Source organism: Haemaphysalis longicornis, unplaced genomic scaffold (genome assembly GCF_048455015.1).
Source record: "Haemaphysalis longicornis isolate Haplotype H1 unplaced genomic scaffold, Haemaphysalis longicornis Haplotype H1 scaffold_2, whole genome shotgun sequence".
Taxonomy (NCBI): Eukaryota; Metazoa; Arthropoda; class Arachnida; order Ixodida; family Ixodidae; genus Haemaphysalis; species Haemaphysalis longicornis.
The window spans coordinates 151,399,237-151,423,759 of NW_027526295.1; the positions used below are offsets into that span (position 1 = coordinate 151,399,237).

General features: G+C 45.2%; 1 protein-coding gene across 6 annotated transcripts in view; it reads left to right on the plus strand.

Moving 5' to 3' along the window:
- The window catches only part of Ziz (dedicator of cytokinesis protein Ziz), a 181,445-nt gene that overhangs the window by 138,085 nt on the left and 18,837 nt on the right, over positions 1–24,523 (plus strand). For 5 of the 6 annotated variants that reach the window (XM_077698399.1, XM_077698401.1, XM_077698400.1 and 2 more), the window contains 9 exons: positions 1,149–1,349; positions 2,687–2,833; positions 4,856–4,939; positions 5,218–5,338; positions 6,785–6,811; positions 10,182–10,360; positions 13,293–13,650; positions 23,007–23,190; positions 24,193–24,311. In XM_077698399.1, the coding sequence (XP_077554525.1) occupies positions 1,149–1,349; positions 2,687–2,833; positions 4,856–4,939; positions 5,218–5,338; positions 6,785–6,811; positions 10,182–10,360; positions 13,293–13,650; positions 23,007–23,190; positions 24,193–24,311 (1,420 nt within the window). The remainder of the gene's footprint in view (positions 1–1,148; positions 1,350–2,686; positions 2,834–4,855; positions 4,940–5,217; positions 5,339–6,784; positions 6,812–10,181; positions 10,361–13,292; positions 13,651–23,006; positions 23,191–24,192; positions 24,312–24,523) is intronic. The other variant, XM_077698397.1, reaches the window with a different exon arrangement.

Sequence of the window (24,523 nt, forward strand, 5' to 3'; positions counted from 1 at the left end):
TCACTGACTGCTGCCGCTCAACACGACGGGACCACGACGGCGACACGACGACACGACAGCGGGCTGCGCGAACATCGTCTAGTTGCGCGCACGCGAAACCGGCTCAAGGACAGTGTCAAAACATTCTTTCCGATGCGTAATTTTTTATTCCGTGTGTGTGAGTAGCGTGTTAGGGCGCCTGTTAGGGAGTAGCCATGCAGGCTGTTAAGGCGCCTGGATGGCCTTGGATACACAGCGCTCTCCGCCGAACGGAGAGGCGGCGGGGGAGGGCGCGCGTTGGAGAGCGCGTGCACCATGCGGGTTTCGCGAGCAGGCAACTTTCGCCGCTGCAAAGTTGGGGGTGCGAGGATTATGCGAGGAACCAAAAAATCCAAGTTTTGGTGGCTCACATTAGGGGTGCGAGGATTACGCGAGTGCGAGGATTACGCGAGTAAATACGGTAATGGCATTTTCGGCATCCACGGTCATTTATCTATCAGTGTGCAAATTTCCTCGTCAAAAGGCACCATATTTTATTGTACATGGCATTGTAAAGTGCACTCTACCGCTCAGTTAGTGCAGAATTTGACGGTGAAACGGCACTTTTCTTGCAATGCGAAGCTAGCATTTCGCCCTCGGATATCTCAGTACCCAGAGCAGGTACAGCTGTTATTTTTTTTTTTTGCTTCAGATATTTAAATGTGTGGAGAATACAATGTTGGAAACGAATGTTTGAAATGGAGGCTTTGGAAAATTATGATTGTGTTCAACTTGACACCACCTGTGAGCCATTTTTCGCAGAGTGCGGGAGGAATGAAGTTCAGTGTGTTGTAAAATGACTAAACATGGTAAATAAAAAAAGTTCTTCCAACGTTGTATTCTGTCATTTGTCTGCCTAGCCACAGGGTAATTTTCATTCTGCATGGCATGGTTATTTTGTAATTGTGACCAAAAATAATGGCAATTAATCATTAGTTATCTCTAAAATAATAAACTTGCAAAAAATCTAGTTGCAGGTTTGAAATAAGCACAGAAACCCTCATAGTACTCAGCAGTTTTATTAAAATTGGTTGGTAAATAAAAAAAATAGCTCGAAGACCAGTCTGCCCCCTTAAACTACATCTCCACCGCCGTTTCTGCATTTGTAAACTTACTTTTCCTTCCCGCAGTACATGTTTGTGACGGAGCCACCGCAAGGTTCGCAGCAGACAACTGTGCACGAAGAATTGACACGTGCGCTGTCGTCTCTTCTGGGCCCCGACAACGCCGACTTCCTGGTTGTGCACAAGTTCCTGCACCAGTCTTGGTTCTTCTTCCAGATCCTCGCAAAGTCTATGGCTCAGCACCTCATGAACACGGATCGCATCAAGGTAGCACTACTGCTAGCACGTTTCTTGCAATCCGTGGTTGCGTGTCATGATGCCATCGTATTACAGGGACCAAGAAGGCAAAACGCAAGTTTAATTTAGTTTGAAATATTGACACATCAGAATGACAATCATGGCAATTTTAAAGCAAACGTCAAACAGTTAAGCTAGATGATAACGTCCGGCGACTCACAAGCCGCTTTTTCGCCCTACCCCTGTGGTGTTGGAGCAACGAAACTCGGTGCAATTGGTGGAAGTTGCTGAAAGACACCTTCAATAAAAACTGTTATGCGATTGTAGTGGTACCTTAGATTCTGTTTGATCTCGCCACCTGAGCGCTAGCATGGGCTTAATGCACCAACTAGTACTGTGTTCTTTGTACCTCTGCGATGAAGTCAGTGCTGTGTAGCAGGAAATTACCAATATTAATTCAATTATTCGTCTCTCTAAAACAATGATTTCAGTGCCTAACTGGAGTTGAGTGAGTTATCAGAAGCTAGTTTATTTTTGTTTGTTTGAAATGAAACAAGGGTGTATGTTGTCTTTATGGTCCCTTTAAACCCCAAGTTCTGTGAAGGGCATGCAGCCTGGCCTCCACTAAGGGAGTTGCTGGCATTGTATCTAGCTAATTTAGCCTAACCTACTATACGCGTCATTGAGTGACCGTGTTTACTCGCATAATGAACCCACTCATGTAGCGAACCCCCTTCCCCCTTTACTTTTCTGCTTAATAATTTAATTTCTTCTTATCTTGCATAAAAAATGCAAGATAAGGCATGGCATGGTTGCCAATGTCAGTGACGATTGCAGTAACTTGATATCACCCCACAGTACGCGCAGAAATGCTATAAACGCATTCTAACAAAATCTTGACAGGAGCCGGAGACATGAGCACGAATGCCGTGGCTCGCAATTTAAAAATTGCGTGCTTGCGGAGCGTCACTTGCTGAACACAAAACAATCCTTCCTGCGTATAGTGCCATGAAAGCACTGCGGCATGCAAACAAAGCACCAAACGTGCCCTGCTCTGTGCTGTTCTGTAACTTTGCCATTACGCTCCATGGGTTTGTTGTTCAGCTGTGTTCCGACCTTTTTTTTTTTTTGTGCTGCTGATGTACAGCGTACGATCGGCCAGTACATGAGCTGCACAGCAGATTTTGATTAAAAGCAATGACCAATGTTTCCTCAGAACATTCCCATCAGTAAATGTTGTCCCAAATGCACGTTGTAAGTTGACTCTGAAGCAGTGGTGTATACCCTGTAGCCAAGTATGCCAAGCTCATGTCTTCTTGCCTGTTGTCATGCCTCCTCTTCCTCCTCCTTCTCCCATGATGATGCAGATGCAGCGGCACGAGCGCTTCTCCCGGGAGTACCACAACCGGGTGCAGACTCTGGTGCAGTGCCTGATCCCACACATCATGCAGAAGCACCGAGACCAGCGCAACGAGACCAGGCAGGCCAACCAGGGGCTGGCACACTTCCTCAAGGTGCTTCCTCCCCCACTTCCTCCCCTGCTTCCTCTTCTGCCCCTGCTTCCTCTTCCACTTCCTGTTGCTTTCTGGGTGTTCATCTTGCTTCTTCTTATTAATACTGATCACTTTTCTCATCCCTTGGTCCTTTTTTTGAAGCTTGAATGTTTGCACAGTTTTAGGGCACATAGCACTGATAGATGTGTCTCCACTTCCTCTCCTACTCCCTCCTCTACTTCCTGATGCTGTCTGTGTGTTCGCCTAGCTTCTTATTAATACTTATCACTTCCTCATCTCCTGGCTATTTTTCATTCCAAGGCTGAAGCGCTTGTGCAGTTCTAGGGCAAAATATCACTGATTCACGGGCCCTTAATTGACACTGCTGGTTAGTGTAATTTTTAGAACTTTTGTGAAAAGCCTGCAGGTTGTTACAGTTGTTGGCTTGGCTGGCTAGGTTCCTAGTACTATTTTCTTTCCGATTTGCCCTAGAAAACTGGGCACAGGTTGCTTAGTCTTTTAAGGCGAAGCGTTCAGCCTCTCACATTTATTCTGTAGTCCACCCGAAACACACTGCAAGAAAGTCTCGTATTTCCCTATCGTTGGTGTTTCGATAAAGTTTTTTTTTTTTTTTTTCCCCACCTGGGTTGGGCCTTTGCATTGATTCAATTTTTTTTTTCCCAATGTGCCCTGCGAACTATTGACAGGCCACAGGTGTGATTTTATGTAGAAACTGCTTAGTAGAAGAATTTATTATTATCAGTAGAATAAATGCCTATTCAGTTCAGACCTTGCAGAGAGATTAGGAACAATCCGCATCCGCCGCGATGGCTCAGTGGCTAAGGCGTTGTGCTGCTGAGCACGAGGTCGCGGGTTCAATTCCCGGCTGCGGCGGCCGCTTTTCTGATGGAGGCAAAAGCAAAAACACCCGTGTGTTCGAGATTTCGGCGCACTTTAAAGATCCCCTGGTGGTCAAAATTAATTCGTAGCCCTCCACTGAGGTGCGCCTCATTGTCTGCGTTGCGTCGATGCATTAAACGCTACAATCAATCAGGAACAATCCGCTTGGTTTGTGAACGCTTGGTTAAGTGAGCACTTCTTGCTTTGCATTTATTGCAAGTCAGTGAGGTTCTCGTTTTAGCTTAAATCATGGTCACCCTTTTCAGCGTAACAGAATATCCCTGTAAATAAAGTTTTGGTCCAAATTAAGTGAGAACCTCATATATGTGCATATTGTTATGTGGTGGCAGGACAAATGAGACAAACGATGGGTTGGGGTGAGGCGGTCTATATACAAGAAGTCGGCCATCACAGCACTGAGCCAAGCCATGCACCACCCACACAGCTTCGTCCTCTTTGTCTTCTCTTTATTGTGATAATATTTAGGAGCTGTTAATGAGGAAGTCTGTAACTCCAACTGATATTTCAATGATGCAATGCTGTCACAGATGCATTGCATGGTTATCCTGTTACTGATGTGGCATAATTATTCAGTTTCATAAAATATTGCCTTATTTTAAATTTCTTGACTTTTTCTGTTGAAATTTTCTTTGGGGGAAAATATTTTTTGTTCTATATGGCAGCTAATCTGTTGGTGTCATGTTTCTTTTAGGGGCTGGAGCTGTTGACATCTCCTGTCGTTGCCATCGTTATCATCGTTGTCATTGTTGTTTCATGTAGTCACAGTACTAAAACGCCGGGAAACTCGTTTATGCTTCACACTAGAATGTAATGCGTACTAAAAAAGCACTGGGACACCCGTTTCCCTTTGCGCTAGGGAGCTTGGTGCTTCAAAGACAAGAGACTTTCACAGCAAAGCTGTATACATCTAACTCCCAACAGTTTCATCTCTGTTGGCAAAAATGCCAAGGCTGCAGGAATACACTTATACACTGCATGCTTCACCCCTTGCCAGGTTTCACGTTAGTGGAGATGGCCCGGGATTTTTTGCTGAGGGTCAGCCGCATGAAAGCCCATGCCAGTTTGCTCAGTTGGGTGAATATTTATCTTTATTGCTCTTCTCTCCTTTTGTTCATCTTTCAGAAATGCTTCTCTTTAATGGACCGAGGTTTCGTGTTCAAGCTCATCAACTCCTACCTGGAGAGATTCAAGTCTGGTGATGAGATGGTACGTGCGAAGACATTTTCGTTTCATCTGGGTGTAAAAACTGATCGCACATTCTTTTCACTGTTGTTATGCTTGCGTTCCTTTGCTTGTTCGCTGCGGTGGCTTGCAGCACTTCACAAGTAGCTGTGATTGACTGTTTGTAAATGTTGAATAACTCGGTGTAGTCAAGTGCTTAGATTTTAAGTCGGAAGCAAATACGTGCTGAGTAGAAAAGCCTTCAATCAGTAATGGAATGTTTACCCAGCATTCGTGAATGTTCTTGCTTCGATCGCATCCAGGAACTACACTGCTACAAGTTTGACTTCCTGGAGATTATCTGCTCCCACGAGCACTTCATCGCACTCAACTTGCCGTCCCTGAAAGGGGCTTACAGCCGGGGCCACTCAAAGAACTCCAAAGGTATACTGACAGCGTCTGTAGCTGTTGTGCTCTTCTGTTTCCGCTCTGTGTCTCTTTCACAGAAGCGTGTGGTGTGTGCATTGTACGTGTATTCCGTATTTTGGCTTAGCATTGTTGTTTTTTCCGTGTTTTAACATCTGTAGAAATTTTGTGTCCTCTCCGCCTGTTTTTGTATACCCTGATGCCTTGTCTGTATTCTTTCTGCATAATTTTGCTCTTAATTAAACCGTGGGATGCAAAGTTTTTTTTGCTGTCTATAAACTTGTGAGTTACACGGAACCTTGTTTTAGAAAACACATGCATTCTTTAGGTTCAGATTGTAATGCGTCATAGACAAAAAGTTATACCTTCTTGAAAAAAAAAAAGTGTCATTAATACATTTTTGTAACGTGTTATGCATTCACATTTCTAGAACATTCCACAATACGTTCAGTCATGGCCTAGTTGACTGTCTGTAAACTTCATGGTACCTTGAAGCAACTGATCATTGTCTGCGTGTATTTGTTTGTTACAGCTTCCCATATGCTGTGCGAGTATGTTAAGTATACAAGCAGTCTGTGGTTGAGTGTGTTGTGGTACACACACGCACTGCTTTGTTTGTGCACAGTTCTTTCGTTACCTATCTCACTTAGTGGGTAGTTTTTAGTGTCGGAAATGTTGCCACGTTTCGGTTCTTTCCTTTTTTTCACACAGCTCCAATATGCACATTATTTGCACATGTCCCTCACAAAGAACATGGGCAGTTTGAGTGCATACTTGCACTATAACTTACTTCTACAGCTCAGAAATAGACACGCATTAACTTGAGCAATTTTTTGCATTCAAATGTCCCACATGCAATGCAACCTAACATTAAATTTTCTTCAGGTTTAACATAAACTTAACATAACATAACACGAAGTTCGAAAGACGTTGAGGTGCTCCAGGCAAACCTTTTTTGTAAAGCTTATAGCATCACAGAGTTATACAGCAACTTTGGTTCATTATTGCAATTAGGGGAACATATGTTGAACTTGCCTCTTCTGGTGGCGAGTAAACTAAATAATTAACCTATAATAAAAGTCATTTCACAAGAGACAAGAAGAGCATACATTTGAGGCATTAATGCTTGTGCAATGCTTTAAAAGACTTCAGATAACCTAAATTGGCCTTTTCTTGATATAATTTAGGCGGCCCACACATAACCTCCATCGGTGCGCCTGTACTTTTCTCTGTGTAAAAGAAAACCAGCTCATAGTGAGAAAACTCATTAAAACATTGTTCCACTAACAGTTATACACAACCACAAGCTCGGCTTTCGTTAAGTGAAGTCGCGTAGTCCTGTGTACGGCTCACCAGAGCGGCCATTTTGTTGTGGACTGTATAGCAGCTAATGATTCTGCTGCGACTGCTTGCTCAGTAACGTCCACCCTGTTGTCTCGTTCTGTTGCATCTGCTGTGGAGCAGACGAAAGCGAGGAGGTTGCTTCGGGCGGTAAGTTGCCCACTCTTGACTTGCAAACGGAAAGCGCGAAAGAAACGGGGAAAAAAAAAAAAAGAACCCTCAGCGATCAGACATCTTGCACTACCACCACCATCACCATTTCCCCCACATTGCCACGGCTCTCTTCTCCTTCTTCTGCCCTTCCACCCTGCTCGCTTGATTCCCCGCTTGCGTGTGTCGTGTGCTGCCCTCTGGTGCGGGTGTTGTTTTTGTGGTCTGCTGCGACATGCGTGTCTGCAGGAGAAAGGCTGGTGGCGTGGTGCGGTGTGTGTGCCTTGTCGTCTCTGGGCCATTGGTGGAGAGTCGTTGAAGCTTCGCGAGAAGGAATGTGGCACTGCTGAAATTTCAATTTAGTCATTTTACACAAAAACGAACAATCAGAATGGGAAACTACGTACGTCCTCCAATTTTTATCACCATACCTATAAAAATAAACATTTTTGGTCTAAGACTAGTGTGCCCCCTTAAAGGGATTGTACTCCTAAAGTTCATAAAAATGGGAGGGAGAGGGGTGATGTGGAGGACGAACAAAGGGGAAGGATGCGATTCACGAGGCTACACAAGTGCATTCGGAATTTTCGTTAAGAGGCGTCCTTCTTTCCATCAGATCACCCACACGATGATGGTCAACTTGCTTCTGGTCATTTGCCCATGTTAGCTCACACTCGGAGCAGTGCCACATTCCCACGCGAGTAGCGCAGTTGCAGCTTGACTTCGGGTGCTCCTCACTGCCGACGTAGTGCACTGTAGTAGCGACGGTGGTGTGTGCCTGCTGGGCTGCTGTGGTAGAGGTTGCTGATGCTGCTGCTGCTGCTGCTGCTGGCACCGGTGCTGCTTGTTTTCACTGGCGTGTGGATGGTCTGCGTGGGACTGGTGTTGTGGCAATCCTCGTGGCTTCTAGTCTAGTCCCATTTGTCACCTGTTTTTGCTGTGACTCGTCGATGTTTTTCTTTTTTTTTTTCCCATATTGTGCATACTTACAGGCTCTTTTTTGTTGTTGTCGTTTCGTCCAATGTCATTTCTTTCTTTCTTTTCTTATTGAAAAAATTTGATGACAAAAGTATCTTGTTGTTTGGTTTGGAGGTTGGTGACACCTAGCGCATGCTGCGTTAGTATTATTCGAGTAGTTTTGCATTTTTGCAATTTTTGCACTGCTTCCTTTTATTTTATCACGGGACGGTTTTTAGTTTGCTTCTTCCATCTGGAGCTGAAAACGAAGCTGAAAGTTTTGTTTAAAGTGCAGCAGCTAATGATAGCAAGCCAGTGCTTGCCATCCATTCTGGCATAGGTAAATGCACTTTGCGCAGCACCTGATAATGCTGTCAGCCTGGAAAGACACCATGTATGGCTTGTTTTTTTTTATTCACTCTTAAGGCTGTAAACAATTGTTCTGTTGAAGATTCCCCCCACTTAAGCAGGTGTGCTTTGAAGTTTCACAAGCAGTTGTCTTTTTTTTTTTTTTTTGGCTTAAGTCATGCACAAGTTTCTTGCACTTGTATTCAGCTTTCTTTTTAAGGAGTTAGCTTTCGTTTTAAGCGGCGTATGCATTTTTTTTTGCTTAATCTTGCTTGTCAGCTTCCCTAGAGCTTGCTGTTAATTGCTGCCTTAGTTTTGCTTAGACATAGGCTGTCACATTGGGGCACAGTTCTTCTGTTGATAATTTTATTTACAGCAAACATTGCATTTGCCTGCAAAGATTCGGCCCACCATCTGTGCTTCATATTGATAGGTGGCTAGGCGCTTCTAAACCGCCTTTGCAGCATGAAGATCATTTGCACAAAATCCCTTTTATTGCTTTTTTTTTTTTGTAGCGCATTGCTGTCTCCAATTGAATTGGTCTTGGGCTAGTATTGGCTTTATTCATGAAAACCTAAAGTACTGATGGCCCCGCCTGTAATGGAACTGTGTGCGTAGTAAGCTTTCAGTAGAAAATGAGCGGGAGCAGCCATAAGAATGTTCAGTGCATTGTTTAACGACTGTACAACCTGGCTGAAAAATGCGTATAAAACGAATGAGTGAATTCATTCATAGGCAGCAAACTATTTCTGGGTATTGTAATATTCGGCATCTTACTATTTTGGTAATTTGGAAGCTTTGAGGATTTCGTGCTGGCTTTGGTGCTGGTTTGTACCTATGGGCAAAACTCTTCCTGGTGACGGGTACATTAGCAGTGTTGCTCTTATTACGGTGTTTGTTCTTGGGCACCCAGTAACTGAACTACTGCACCGCTGTCCCAATGATCAATCATCACCCCTCATTATCACCCTAATATGTGTGTTTGCTGTTTGTTTTCTTTGCCGTGGTCATTAATTTTGAGTGGCTGGGCTTTATTTTGCTGTGTGCTGATGTTTTAGAAAATCCTTTTTTAATTCAGCAGGGAATGTTTATTCTTGTTGGTTTTATTGTAATTAATTTGATTGATTATCCTTTTTCTTTGAGTGCAAAGAGGGGGGAGTGCAGCTTTGCAGTAATGTGGGAAGAAAGGCTGCACTTTTTGTGGTATGAACCCTTTTTTTGAATGAAAAGTTGAACAAGCAGCTATAGTCCATTTGCCCTAAAGCAAGAAGCTGCTTTTTTTGGAGGTACTGTGGGGCATCAAGTCTGGATTTATTGAGAGGACAAATTTATTTTAGTGTTTTCTTACTGAAATCTGATTATGCTGGCCCTTTTTTGCACTTCACCCCTACGCAGTATTTACGTTGGAAGTCATATCCCGCCCCTCCCAAAAGAACAGTAAAATATCTTCTCGTTTCTCCTATTTCAACACATAAAATAAAGCATGTTTCTTAAATTGGTTTGTCCAATTACTGAGCAGCAACATTAATCTAAAGCTAAGTGCTTGCCAGCCCCTTGAAGCCCCTAATTTTTGCTGTCGTTAAAGATAGGTGTAAGCTCTATAAAGCATATGCGATTTAAGTGTGGCAGCCCCTTCATGCTGTTATGAACACTGTACTCTGTTTCGCGAACTCCGTGCAATGCAGGGAAAGCTGGAGCAAATAATGGACACAGTGCCATCAGCTGATGAGGGCAGCAGATGCATTAACATTTGTCCGAATGCATCTTCGCCCCTTTCATTTTTCCTTTGCTCCTTGTAGTCTGTGCTTCTTGGCACCTTAGTAGTCCAGGGTTTGACGGAAGACCATCTGGTCAGGTGCAGATTCCAAACAAATACCCCGTACGGGATCCGAAACGTCAAAATTGTTCAGCTGACTTGATCAGTGACCGCAACTTTGTCTTGGCACCTTGCAACTTCTACAGCACTGCACGAAGTTACTGAAACAAAGTATGTGTGCTTCTGACGTAACACCGCTGCTAGCAGCCGTTCTCACTGTGCAATTTGTGCCCGCACCGCCCACGGCAGACTACGAGATGGAGTACCGTCTGTCGGAGGAGTTCTGCCGCAGCCACTTCCTGGTGGGCGCCCTGCTGCTGGAGCTGCGGGCGGCCCTGAGCGAGGTGCAGAAGGTGCGCCAGCGGGCCATCAGCGTCGTCTGCAACTTGCTCGCCAAGCACGCCTTCGACGACCGCTACCAGGGCAAGGTACGCTCTCGAGTGTCGCTCGAGACGGATAATGAGGTCCGGGCTCGCCGCAGTTGATCAGTGGCTAAGGTGTTGTGCTGCTAAGTCCAAGAACGGGGGTTCAATTCCCAGCTGCGGTAGCTGCTTTTCAGATGGAACCAATGAGAGAAAACGCCCGTGTGTTGAGATTTCGACACACGTTAAAGATTCTCAGATGGTTGAAATTAATCTGGAGCCCTCCATTATGGCACACCTCATAGCCAAGGTGTAACTTGGGCATGTTAAATCCCTGGAATTTTTTTTAGAAAAGAGAATAGGATAAAGGATGGTTTGTTTTTCTGCAGCGCATTTCAAAAACTTGATGCGTTCACTGTGCTGATGGATGCAACAATGGCTGCAGCCTCCTCACTGTAGCAAAGCACAGGACTGCCGAAACTCAGCCCAAGTACTTAGCCTGGCATACCGTATTTTCTCGCATATAACCCGCTCTCGCATATAACCCGCACCCCTAACTTTGAACTCCCCGAAAAAAGAAAAAAAATCCTCGCGTATAACCCGCATGCTTACCTAAAAAAAAACTGGTCCAGGAAGTCACAATTGCACAGTCACAATCTCGTTTACAGGTGAACTTTATTTCGAAATGACCGCCGCAACGTTCTCAGCGCCGATTCCGGTTCAGTCAGTTCAGTCAATCATCGCCACTCGCCACTGTCGCTGCTGCCATCCGAGGCTTCGTCGCCGCTCTCAAAGACGCAGTCGTCTTCGGTGCCATCTTAGGAATTGCTGATGGCGCACTTCTTGAAGCTTTTGCGCACCAAGTCGGCCGGAATCGCCCCCCACGTATCCACGATCCACTGGCACAGCAGCGCAATGTCTGGCCTCCGCACGCGTCCCGTCGGTGTGAGGGCGTAAAGGCCGTCGGCCATCCATTCGGCATACAGCCGCTTCACGTGCGCCTTGAACGGCTTATTTAGGCACACGTCCAGTGGCTGGAGCATGGAAGTCATGCCACCGGGTATGATCACGAGGTCCGTGCGGTTGTCGGTGAGGCGCGCTATCACTGCGTCAGTGCAGTGGCCTCGGAACGAGTCCAGCACCAGCATCGACCGCCGTGCCAACATGGCTCCTGGCCTTCTCTCCCAGATCGTGCGAAGCCAGTCACCGACGAGGTCACTATTCATCCAAGCGTTATCTTCGGCCCGCACAACAATCCCTGGTGGCAGTGGGGTACTGGGTAGCGTTTTGCGCTTGAAGATTACATACGGGCGCAGTTTGGTGCCGTTCGCCAAAGCGCACAACATTACGGTGCAGCGCAGCTTGGTGTTTCCGCCCGTCAGCACGCTCACAGATTTCGAGCCCTTTTTCTGCGAAGTGGTGTCCATGGGCATCTCGAAGTACACGGGCGTTTGGTCGGCATTTCCCACCTGGGAGAGCAAGTAGTTGTGCTCCTTCCTGAGCCCGATGACGTAGCGTTGATAGTTCAACAGCTTCTCCTCGTAGGCGTTGGGAAGCCGCTCGCACATGGTCGTTCGCCGCCGCATCGAAAATCCGTGCCTGGCCATGAATCGCTGGAGCCATCCACGGCTCGCACGAAACTCGCGTGGGATGTTCATCTCCCGGGCCAACCTCAGAGCTTCCATCTGCGCCATCTCCGTGGACACAGCGTGGCCACGACTCCTCCGCTCATCAATGAATTTGACAAGCTGCGTCTCAAGAAGGAGGTACGCGCCAGTCTTCGGGCCGCGAAATGCTCACTTCTCCTTGTGTGCACTTTCGAGAGAGGCCTTTTTCTTCCGCCAGTCGCGAATGCAGGACTCGTCGACGTCGTGCTTTCTCGCAGCAGCTCTGTTACTGATTTCCTCCGCAGCAGCTATGATCTTCAGCTTCTCTTTCGCGGTGAAAGATTGACGCCGAGACTCACTCATGGTGCCTCACCAGACAAGGCTGACCAACGGTGCAAACTGGCCACACCTGAGTTGGGGGCCCAACAACTTCGCTACAAAGCGCACGCAAATCACCGCAACAGATGCTGTTGACCAAACCAAACAAAGCATGTGAAAAGTCCGAATAAACACGCTATGTAGGGGATCTGTCTATGGCCTGTGTTGGCTTCTTATTGGCTTTGCACCTGATGATGACGATGGAGATGCGGACTGCATGGCAGGCCGTGCATTGCCGTGAAGCCGACCTCTGCTTCTAGAATATTCGCAGATAACCCGCACCCCCACTTTTCGGACGATTTTTTCAATTTTTGGTGCGGGTTATATGCGAGAAAATACGGTATGTCAGCATAGGTCATTTCAGAAAAATTGCGCTGAAATCATTGAGAGTGCTCATACACAGTGTCGGGAGGAACCACGACATTGTTTTTAGGCAGGGAACATTGTTAGGTGTGCAACAGGTGGTGCCACTGGGCTATTGAGATATAGAAGTTTAGACTTGGGGTGGTATCATCATGCCTTTGCAGATGGGCAGAGAATCCATAAGCATTGTCTCTAGCTGGTTTCTACTCTAACAAGAGCAATGCAAAAGCGAAAGGATGAAAGAAAGTGCCCATTTTTGCTTTATGGAATTGCTTAAATTAGGTCCTATGTGCTCCATAGCATTGGCACATGGTGCTTGAGGATTTTTTAAAAGTTGACCCACTTGATGAATAAATTCTCAAACCTGCCATTCAATCTAAAATGCCATTGCTTTATAAAGTGTTTTGTGATTGCGCTTAGATTCTAGCCCGTATCACACATTTCTTGGCCAGCTTGGTAACCTGACAGATTTTTGGTATCTCTCATGATTTTTCCTAAAAAAGAAAATAGTAAGGCTAATTTGATCATCATGCAGTTTGATAAGTGCATGCCAAACTGATGTAATTAGTGCATCATTTGACATCTAAATTCTGCACTTTGAAGTGTGAGATACAAGACTGATGAGTTCATCATTTCTTCCTCGCCGCCAGGCCCAGCAGGCAAGGATAGCATCGCTGTACCTTCCCCTCATTTCGGTGCTCTTGGCCAACATCAACCGCTTCAGCACTACCGCTGAACAGCAGCAGCAGCAGCAGCAGCAGCAGCCTCCCTCAACAGCAGCAAGCGTGGCCAGTGCGGCCACGTCTCGGACGTCGCCGTCGCGCAAGATGAGCAAGGCGGATAGCCTCAGCCACGCCGTGAACCACGCCGCCATGGCCGATGACCCCGGCACACCCCAGAGTGTGGCCTCGTACCGCAACAGTGTGGCTGTTGACGGGCCCGCTTCCCTGCCGGGATCGGGACGCCACAACCGGGACTCCAACTACCTCTCCATCATCGCTGGCCAAGGTGGGTGGCTGTCACGCAGGGCTGCTCCCTGTGCTTCTTGCTTTTCAAGCGAAGCTTTCAACCTATCGCTGGTGTCTCCTGTAGTCCACACCAAAACGCACTCCAGGAAAGCCCGCTTTCTCTGATGATGATGAAGGGTGAAGTGAAGAAAAATTAAAACGCTTTTTGTGGTTGGAATCGAACCTGGGTCCCTCGCGTTATGAGGCGACGTCTATCCGATTGGGCCATCCCAGTACAGTTTAAGCAGTTTGGATTTGTAGAGGGGTGAATGAACGTACAAAATTAGACAAAAATCATGTGCCCCTTCTTCAAATGATTACGATGGTTGAACGTGAACGATTATTGAACGATTATTGAACGCGTGCAAAATAAAATGGTGAAGGGTCATAGCCAAAACTGCTGCGGTCAAAAGTCCGAATTGCATGTGAGTCATTGTCAAAGCTCAACGACTCAAAGTACAAGCTGTCTGCGAGTCAAAAGTCCAAACTAAAACGGCAAGCAAGGAATTGCCCACGAGAAAGCTTCGCGTTCAACCATCGTTGTCGTAAAACGGAGGGGTGCATGATTTTTCCCTTTTTTGTGTATGTGTACTTTGGTAGACAGGTCAGTCAAGAGAAAATACTTTTGTCTTCACTGGGTCACTGTTTGGCTTCTTTTGGGCTAGAGTCGCTTGCCGGTTTTGTGGGGAATGAGGAAAAAGAATCGCAGCAAGCAGGGCGGTTATTACCATCCTGCTGGCTCAAACAAAATGGCAAGTTTCATGGCTGCAATTTAACATTCGTCACTGCACTGAACGGGGTTAAAGAAGAAGTGCAATAAAGGGCTTCCAAATTGTATATTGCGATCACTTGCAACTGTGAACTTCTTGCACTGGGGACTGAGATGCACTTTTGTCTCAGTATGGCTTGGCTGTGGCTTGACAGCAAGTTAGTTCCTCTACAAGTTGATTTCAGCTGCATTGTTATCTAAAAGGGTGGTGAGGATGTTGAGCTGCGTCATGATCAGTTGGACAGGCAAAAAGGCAACGATAATAAAACTCCGACTCCATGCGTATGTTTGCGATGTTGCGGATGCATGCTGTTAGGAAGTTTAGTTGGCAAATAAAGAGGCAATTCTAATGTTTCCTGTAAGGAAAAAAATGTTTTAAAGCAGAAGTACAGGAAAAGTTGTTGGGACAAGAATTCTTGTGCATTAACTCTAACAGATGGCCAATGGAGAATTTGAGATACTTAAGTGCAACATAAAATCAGTGGGGTTCAACTGCAGTGCTAAAGGAAATGCAGTTAGGTTCGCTGTTTTATATATGTGGGTTAGAATTTTTCACACCCAGTTTGTTTGCCTCATCCGCATCTGAAAAAAAGGCCATCACCGTGAAACATAGTTATTTCTTCCTCAATCACTCGTTTTTTCTCATGCTAATTAAGGTTTTCTCTGTGGTTTATCCTCGGTGGTTTTAGTTTGTTCTTGTGTGTTTCTTGTGGGATTTTTGTCCCAGCATTGCTTGTTCCTTCTTGCAGTTCACTGTACTTTCCCTCAAAAATTGTCACGTTGAATTGTAATGTGCGCATGTATGTTGCACACTATTTGTCCTCTTTCGCATGCAATGTTGCGTGTGTTCTCCTACTAGCTTCTAGTAAAGCCACCTATATGGTCGAGGTGCATCGATGTGGTTTGTAACACATTTTGCACACTTTCGCTTGCTCTGATTTTGTAACTGCTAACGTGTTAACGTGGTTAGTTTGTGGAAACAGGAATTAGCTCATTTTGCTTTGTGCACACTTCAGTGAGTGCTTACATGTTTAGCATAGGGAGAAATGAAGATATAAGAAGTACCATATTTATTCGAAAATAGGTCGAGCACGAATATAGGTCTACCCCCTAAAAATTGAAGTCGCCGAAAAAAAAAAATAATATACAGTTGAACCTCGTTATAAGAGACACTGATGTAAGAGACAAATGGGTATAAGAGATACCATTGACCCACATGGTTGGCTGCCCTATCTTTCCCATTAAATCGACCTCTTTTATAACAGACATTGGATGTAGGAGATTGGTTATAAGAGACAAGTCATCCTTGAAGTTTAATCAATAATCTTGCTTGTAACAGACAAATGAACTTCAGATGCAGTGCCACCAGTCACTAATTGCAGTTGCTTCCATTATGGAAACACAGGGGGACGACAGACATCTGCAGTCGCTATTTATTATAACTTCAGCAAACACAAAGTGGTTCAGTCAGCTATGAATAGTCTGAGCACACAGCGGAAGAAGCTGTGCGCTCTGGCTATTCATCAGGCTTGTGAACTCAACATCTACGATTCATCTTCCACAAACAAGGAAAAGAAAAAAAGCTTGTAGAATTGGTTGTAAAAAACAGTGTAAATACAGTCATGAAGCAAACAAAGTTTCATAAATTCTGGGGCCAAACATTAATTAGAATGAATCTTTTGAAACATGCTGTAGCGTTCTCTTGAGCTTATTTTAGTCATACGGTGCCCACATGGAACTAGGGTCTGATTTGTAAGTGAAAACATGGTTCCCTGCTTATAAGAGACATCTCGTATAAGAGACAGAAACTGCTCCCCGATACGTGTCTCTTATAAAGGGGTTCAACTGTATTCGATTATAGGTCGACCCATACTTTTAAGAAAAAACTTGAGGAAACTTTTTAAAACTCCCATTTATTTACAACGCGGTCACCTCACTGGTCGGAGCCACACACTGCGTCGTCGTCGGAACTTGCGCCGCATGCGCCGCAGTTCATTACCCACCCCCGCCCCTGACTGGCTTTGAAGGCTGAACGGCCAATCCTGCCTCGCAGCGCTAACTGTTGAGCTTTGGTCTGAATATCGCACGCTCCTCTTCCACGGGCAGCCGGAGTTTTTTCTTGAGAGCATCGTGCCTCCCAATTGTAGGGCCACGAAAGGCACGACGCAGTCCCCTACAAGCAAAAAGTTCGTCCCGCTGTTTCCGCCATCCCCTGATCAGCTTTTCATTAACGTCTAACTCTCGCTGAGCGGCGCAGTTGTTCAAGTTCTCAGCAAACAGGATCACCCGCCGCTTAAAGTCCGACGTGACATCGCGAAATGCGCACGAGAAAAACGTTATGTGCGGAAATCACAACGAAGCAAACACAAAGAAAGCGCATGAAACGGAGAACGGGAGATAGTAGAGACAGCGAGCGAAGCAGGCAACGCCGTTCCGTTCACGAGGTGGCTACGCTAGGTGGCGAAAGTCACCTTTACCCCCACCTCGCGCTAGCCGCTACCGCGGCTCCGAAGACACCAAGCCAAGCCAATCTGGCTCTCTAGCCATTACGTCAGCTCGCTCGTGTCCGGTTCGGCCGCAGGTAATGCGCGATAGCCGGCAGTCACTGTGGGTGGTTTTCTTACGCTGATTGTTTTGATATTTTTTCCTTTATTTTCTTGCCTGTCTTTGTTCTAGATGCTCCGCGCTGCCGCCTCAAATTGAGGAGCGCCGGGCGCGACGGAGAAACGGATCGCTCGGAGCGCTCGCCATTTTTGATCACGACTATAGGTCGAGGTTCTTCGGTCACGATTATAGGTCGACCCTCAATTTTTAAGCACATTTTCGGAAAAAAAAGGTCGACCTATATTATTCGAATAAATACGGTAGTGGCTGTAAGCACCAAATCCAGTGTTTTAGTTGAGAAATTTGAAACCGAAGGGAGCAAGTTATTTGCTCTATTCAGAGCAAAATTTAAGGTTGAAGGTGTGCATAAGATGGCAGAACCTTGTTATGGGTCTCTATGTAGAAGCTAAACCTTGCGAAAAACTACAGCCAATGAATTGCGGAATAGTCAATCAATAACGAAGAGTGAGTCGATCATTTTTATTTATTAATCATGTAACAGGACCCGAAATGCTTTGCTAAAAGTACAATGCATGTTTAAAGAATGGATGGGGGAAAGTGTATGCCTGATGTCAACTTTGTAAATAATTTTTAAAGAGTATGTATCTCAGCCAACGGAAGGGCCACCACTCTTATCAGGAATCAGGAGGTTTTGACAACTTTGTGTCCTCAGGAGCACCCAGAAAAAAAAGGTATTTGCACTCCTCTGGGCAACAGGAACTGCAGTTAGCAGTGGGTCGGTTATTATCAGATGTGCAGCTTGTGCATCTCCGTGCTTATTCTACGTTGCCACTTTTTATTGGGGGAAGAGTAGCATGCTCAGTGCGATAATACAACCACAAGACCAACACAGTACGCGGAGGTTTCGATGGCATTTTGTGAGGCAAGGTTGGTTGAAGAATGCAGCTAAAATGCGTTTATGGGAGAGTTGTTAAAGCTTGCCGAGATGAACTGGTAGTTTCTAAACTACCATTTAATCTCGTCCGATGGGAGCTGCTAACAGGACTTCCTGAGCCAAGGCTGGGATGAGACGTTGATGCAAAAGCTTCTGGAATAAAAGAGCATGCACGAGCTTTTAAAGGAAAGGGGGAGAGGGAAATAAGTGCACTCAATATTTGATTGTGAAGCGGCCGCAAAACAGTGCTTATCAGTGTTCACAGGATTGTGCAGCTATGCTGTTGTGCCCGTGACAGTAAGCTGTAAACCCTGAGGTGGGAGTTCAGCAGTGCAACCTAATGGTGAGGAGGTGTGGGAGCTGGGATAAGCCAAAGAATCCCATTTGAGCTAAGGCTGTAGCATAGCTACGTACAGTGCATGGGATAGGCATTTATTTATTTACACAGTACCCACAGCGCCTGAGGCATTACAGTGGGGAGGGGGGGGGGGGGGTAGGGGGTAGTACAACTTAGATCAGAAAAATATAGGTAAGGCAACATCAAAGTCAAGAAGAAGACCACGCAAATCGCGCTCACGTACATGCACATGTAATTGTACAACGCTACTACCACATATATAAAGAACATGAACAGTGGAATGAGGTAAACACACATCGTAATCTCATGGAGGGGGTAGCATGTGTGGCAATATCACCGCAGCAAGCTATTTCTGCTTGTCCCCTTGTACGTTGAAGGGGCCGATGAATTTTCCCAGTTGTGCAAGGAAAAAAGCATTTGGTAAAGAGGAAGAGAGGCTTTTAATCGATTGCAGCATGGCGTGAAAATTGTTGCGAAAATTCTTGTCCTCCTGAGGCTACAAGACAGCAGAGGCTGTTGCTAATTTTATGAAAAAATGGTTTCGGTGCCTTTTAAGTTTAAAACATAAAATATAATGGTGTGGAACAGTAGTTTGTGCTTTTAATACACACGTATACAAAGAAATAAACAGAGGCATGCTTGCACATGGCACTTACCTTGCATTTGTGCAACAATGCATTTCTGGTCACATTGCCAGGGGTGTTTAAGAAGCAGTTTTACACACGACAGACTTTTTTTTTTTGTTTCCTCTGACATTGCCCATTTCAGGGTACTGGCAACAGTAGTGTTGCTAGTGCAGGGCAGGTGGTCAAAGTTTCTGGGCGCATCAAGAAGATGTGGAAAAGCGGGCAGATTGGTTTTACGGTCACAACCATGGGTGATATCAGTGGCTTGATGTGCAGATTAATTAACCAGATGTGCACGTTCAGTGTTTCCTGTTTCTTCAGTCCTTTGTCTCGTCTCTGCTTCTCCTCACCCTTTTCCTAACATCTGTGCGACTTAACTCTCTGCTTAATAACATGCATCACTGTCCACCTGCTTGCCTCTCTCACTTTCTCTCTCTCTCTCTACCTGCTGTTGTGATTATGCTGTGGTTGCTACGTACCATTCTGTGTGTATTAGAGAGTCTGTAAATGCCACCGGATGCGGTTCATTTTTGAAGCTTTCCATGCTGGTGATGCATTGGAAGTGACTACATTTTTCGCACTGGGCTCTTTCGAGCTCTCCGAGCAGTGGAGGGCTTTTTGGCAGCTCTGTCTTCGAGAGGGGCAGAGCATTTTTAAGGTGCCCAGAAGAGGTTCAGAATAGGTCCAGACTGTAGAAATGCGTGTAAAGAAAAGAAACAGGCATCACTAAGGTATAACAGTCAACGAATGCGCTCTTTGTCTTGTGGTTCAACACTTATTCATCCTCATTGCAATCCTAACGTTGTAATTCACTGCGGCGCTTCAGTAGCTAAGACTTTGCAACACTCAGCATGAGGGAAAGACAAAAACAAATGCATTCCAATATTCCAGAGCACATTAAAGATCCCCAGGTGGCCTAAATTATTCCATAGCCTAGAGCGCTAAATTATTCCACAACCTACAAGTCTTCTACAGCATTCCTCTCTAACAGCTATGGTGTGTAAAACACCAGTTTGCTGCTGAGCACGAGGACGCGGGTTCGATCCCCGGCTGCGGTGGCCGCTTTTTTGGTGGAGGTGAAAAGCAAAAACGTTCGCGTGTACGAGATTTCGTCATATTAAACATCTCCAGGTGGTCAAAATTAATCTGGAGCCCTCCACTACGGTGTGCCTCATCGCTTGCATTGCGTCGGCGCGTTAAACCCTACAATCAACCAAATCGCTCAATTTGCATTCATGACAATTCGCCGCTCGGTCTCGCAAATGTTGCTTCTAAAATGAAATAAAGGCAAGCGATCGTTTTTATTCGTCTGCAACTGGTCTAGAGCAGTTCTTAGCTTAGTATCTGTGGATATTCGGTACTTTCTGTGATCCCATATACAGTAATTAACGCTGAATTTTCAAATGCACTGCAAGAATGTTAGAGGTGCCACTGCTTAAAGTGTAGGGCGTTGATGCTACGGAGCAGCGAGGGGGTAGCTGTTGCGCTTCAAAACTGAACCGTGTCCAGTGCCGTTGCCTGCCTTCCACATTATCTTGCGTGTACACTGTGCTCATGTGTGTGGAGGATGGTGCGACAAGTCCTGTCTTCTCTCCCCCTACCTCCTCCTCCTCTCTCTGACTGGCGCCACGACACTTTTGTAGCCTCCCCACCGCTTCCTCTCGCGAAGAGGACGGCTTGGCTAAAATGGCGCCTTTCGCATTCGTCAAGTAGTAAGTAGCGGTCGGTGTCGTCGCCAGGCAAACGTAGATGTCTGCGCTTTTGCTTTGTGTAGTGGCCTTTCTTTCTTTCACTTTCCTTCACTATTTCTTTCCAACCCTGCCTTCTTTTTCGCGCTTCAGTAGCTAGTTGGGCGCATCTTGCTGCCTAATTCCCTGGCCGGGCCTTTTTTGTGTTCTCAACTAACCCTATTCCTAAATCTGGCAGACCTGCATAGCGGGGAGTCATATACGTATAATTTTATTTATTTATTGTTTTTTTTTTTTTTTTTTCAATGAAGCGGCTTTAGTCTTGCAGCTGCCTCCGCGAAACATCACTTGGGGAACTATCGCAGAAAGGTGTTTCAGAAGGGGGTTATTGACCTAGAAGTCTCTCACATTCTCCCTCATCTGGGTATTGCCACGCTTCCTGACCACAAATGTTCGCAAGCACAGTATGGTAGTCCTTCACAGCCTACTTGTCTTTTTGATGGAGGTTTATAATATACAAGGACTGTGGCATATCTCCTGCTACTTAATTATCAGTGCACATACTCTAAATGAGAAGGATGGCATTCTGGGTTAGTTGGTTGAGACTGATCATTTAGAAAAAACAGCGCGAAGGCGACAGGGCACCAGAAGGAGGGACGACGACACAGAGCTTTGTCGTTGTCCCTCCTTCTTGTGTCCTGTCGCCTTCACGCTGTTTTTTCAAAATGATCAGTTTGGGAAAGAGGTCAGGAATCTGATGTGACACACCGTTACCTACAATGCAGCGAACTGGAGTGGCAATTATTCGCATTTTCTGTTTATTTTTAGGTGAATATATCCACAATGCACTTGTAAGAATATTTATTTTATTATGAGCTTGAGGTAAATGTATATACTAGGGCAGTGAAGGAACCCTTCGATGCATACAGCTGCACATTACTGGCTTGCACCAAAAAATTTTGTGCAAAATGTAGAGTGCAGTCTATGTACTAGTGTGTTCCTAAATGGGTTCAGTCATTTGTATTGCTAAAAAAAAACTTAAACGAGCATGTGTGTCTGTTGCTTCAATGTCTTGTGTATTGCTTGCGTCTTTTGGGACGTATGTTGCATGTCTACCCCGAGGCGTGTCTTTTTTTTTTTTGCAATGTCCCACATTTCGGTCGGAGAGACTGTTGTCACAGAAAAACCTTTTTTAATGTTTGCGAAAGTGATCTGTTTCCACGCATTTACTACAGGGACTTAGAACCTCAGTTTAGCCTACTTTAACTGTGCTTGTGTTAGTGCTAAATTTTTTTTCTTTTGTATTAATCCAAGAATCTTTTAAGATTGAGGTGGAGTATATATTTTTAGGTTCTTTCATTCCTTCAATACGTAATACCACTATTTTCTTTTGTGTGTGTGTGCTCTGACATGTTGCAACAGTCATAATTGCTGGCATAGTTGCTATGCACTCTATGCAAGTTCTTTTTTTTTTTTTTTTAAGTGGAAAAGGGTGCACCTTTTGTTCATAACCTGGAAACCTGCATGTACGCATGTCTCACACTTTCTAAACTTGTAGATTTTTGAGGAGTTATGAGAGGCTCTTTGAATATCTCGCTACAAGTGCACAATTTCGCACACAAAACTTAGTGTCATATATTTATTGTTTAGCCCAATTAGTGATTGTAGTGATAAGAACTTTTCATGATACAGAGTATATGCAGGTGTTGTTGTTGTTTGTGATGGTATTATACTTTTATTGCCTTAATACTAATGGAACTTTCCATTGTTTACTGTGAAAGCCAATTAACTTTCTAAATTATCACTAAGAAGCTTGTTGCTTAGATTGCATGAAAAAACTTTGATGATTTTTTGCAGAAAAAGAAAAGGGATTTTTAGTGCTCTTTCACGTTTCATTTTTACTTTATTCTCTTGTATGTAAGATGTGCTGGACTAATTTGTGTGAAGGGCCACTTTCGTGAAGCAATGCCTTGGTCTGGCATACAATGATTATATTCACTTTGGAGACTTGACATGATATGCTGTTTGCATGTTCACCTTTCCTGTGTTGCTACTAGTTGTTACGTGTACAGTGGTGTGTCAAACAAGGCTGTCTTTTGTTTTGTCTTGATAGGTGCGAAGACAAAGCCAAGGTGTATTCAATAGTTCTAAGTGGGTTTCAGTAAAACGAAAATACCAAAGTTAGAACCGCTCATAAATTTGTTTATTGTGAGCTAAAAAAAAATCAAACACGGCAATAAATATCCCGTCACACACAAAAAAAAAAGTTTGGCGATATATAGGGGGGTCTGGGAACTTTGTACTGTAATATCCGCCTCCACCCACTTTTAACCTTCTGCTCGTCCCTCTACCTAAAGGCATCTATGGACGTTGCTGCTCAGTGTTGTTCAGTTTCCGCCCTGTCCTCCCCACCGCAGTTCCGCTTCCGCACATGGGAGTGACCTTTGCCAACGGCTCGTGCACCTCGCTGGAGAGCGAGTCCTCCACTCCCTCGAGCTCCTCTGCCAAGGATGTCGACATGCCCATGCGGAACGGCGACATCGGAGCACCCATGCAGTGCCTCACTCGAGACGGCAGCCTGGTGAACAAGGGTCACGCTAGGTGAGCCACCATGGGGGGGCTTCATCGGTAACCTGTCTGCCTCTTACTATGCCACGTGTGAGCAGAAAACCCCGCAAAGCCAGCTTGAACAATAGAGAACTGTAAGACAATCGATGATAAGAACCTGTACTTTCTATCAGGGGTTTCCGCTTAGAGCTCTGATGCTGCCTTTGTTATTGTCGATGCTTTGTAGGGGCACTGGTGGTGAAATAACTTGTTCTTTGAGCTGAAAGATAATATATGTTTGTTCAATACGAATGGTCCTGTTTTGTTTTCTTTCAGAAATAAATAATTAGGGGTGGCATCTCTGTAAAGAACTTTTCATGAGCTGAACCAATTGAGCCCTTCCCTAATCTAACCCAAGAGAAAATGGTAGCTGGTCCCAGCTAGTTTATGGTTAAATTCCCAGCTGGAACTAGGTAGTTTGCTCCAGCTAGGACCAGCTGGGCCTGCTGGGAATTTAACCATAAACTAGCTGGGAACAGCTACCAGTTTCGCTTGGAAAGCGGTACTTGTGGAATTGGCCAATGTGGTCACCACATGTGTAGTCAATTGCACTCGTGGCATTTTGACTTTTAGATACATTGGTTGTAACAAGAGATGATACATTAATTGTAACAAAATGAAGATACGTTGGTTGTGACAAAAGACGGTAGGTCTCGCATTCACGTGGATAATTTTTTTTTTATTACACCGAAACTGAAACAAAGCGTACCGTTGCCGGTGGTAGCGAGGCAGCATGTTTAATAATAATTACTAGCTGAAAGTACATTCCCAGCTATTGCGCTTTGCCATTCGCAGTTTGCCTGCTATTACTTCCCAGTGGTACTTTCTAACTACTTGTTATTACTCTTTGTTGTTTCGCTTTACAAAACAGTTGTTTTTTATTACCCTCTGATGAGGCTATCAGAAAAGTTCGCTCCTAGCTGTTTCGTTGGCACATGCTTCTCCTGTTTGCGTTGTTTCTGGCGGGTGACGGTTGCTCCAATGCCACGCTTGCAGGTCTCAGTCCCTGCCCTTTGCAAGCCCCACAGGCATTGTTAGGTATGACAAGTTCGAACCCGCCGAGATCAAGGATCTCCTCGTCTGCTTCCTCTACATCATCAAGCAACTGAACGAAGGTTCGTCACCTTCACACTTTTAGATGCTTGTTTTGGTGTACTGCACACCCTTGTATGGCGCGATCCTTTCCTTTTTTTAAACAGTTTGCCGCCCCCCCCCCCCCCACTCCCCCCTTCCCCACTGATGTTACCAACAGGAAATTTTCGCATAGCGCGAAATTGCTTTTAACATATTTAAAAAAATAACTTATCATCGTGCTTTAAACATAACG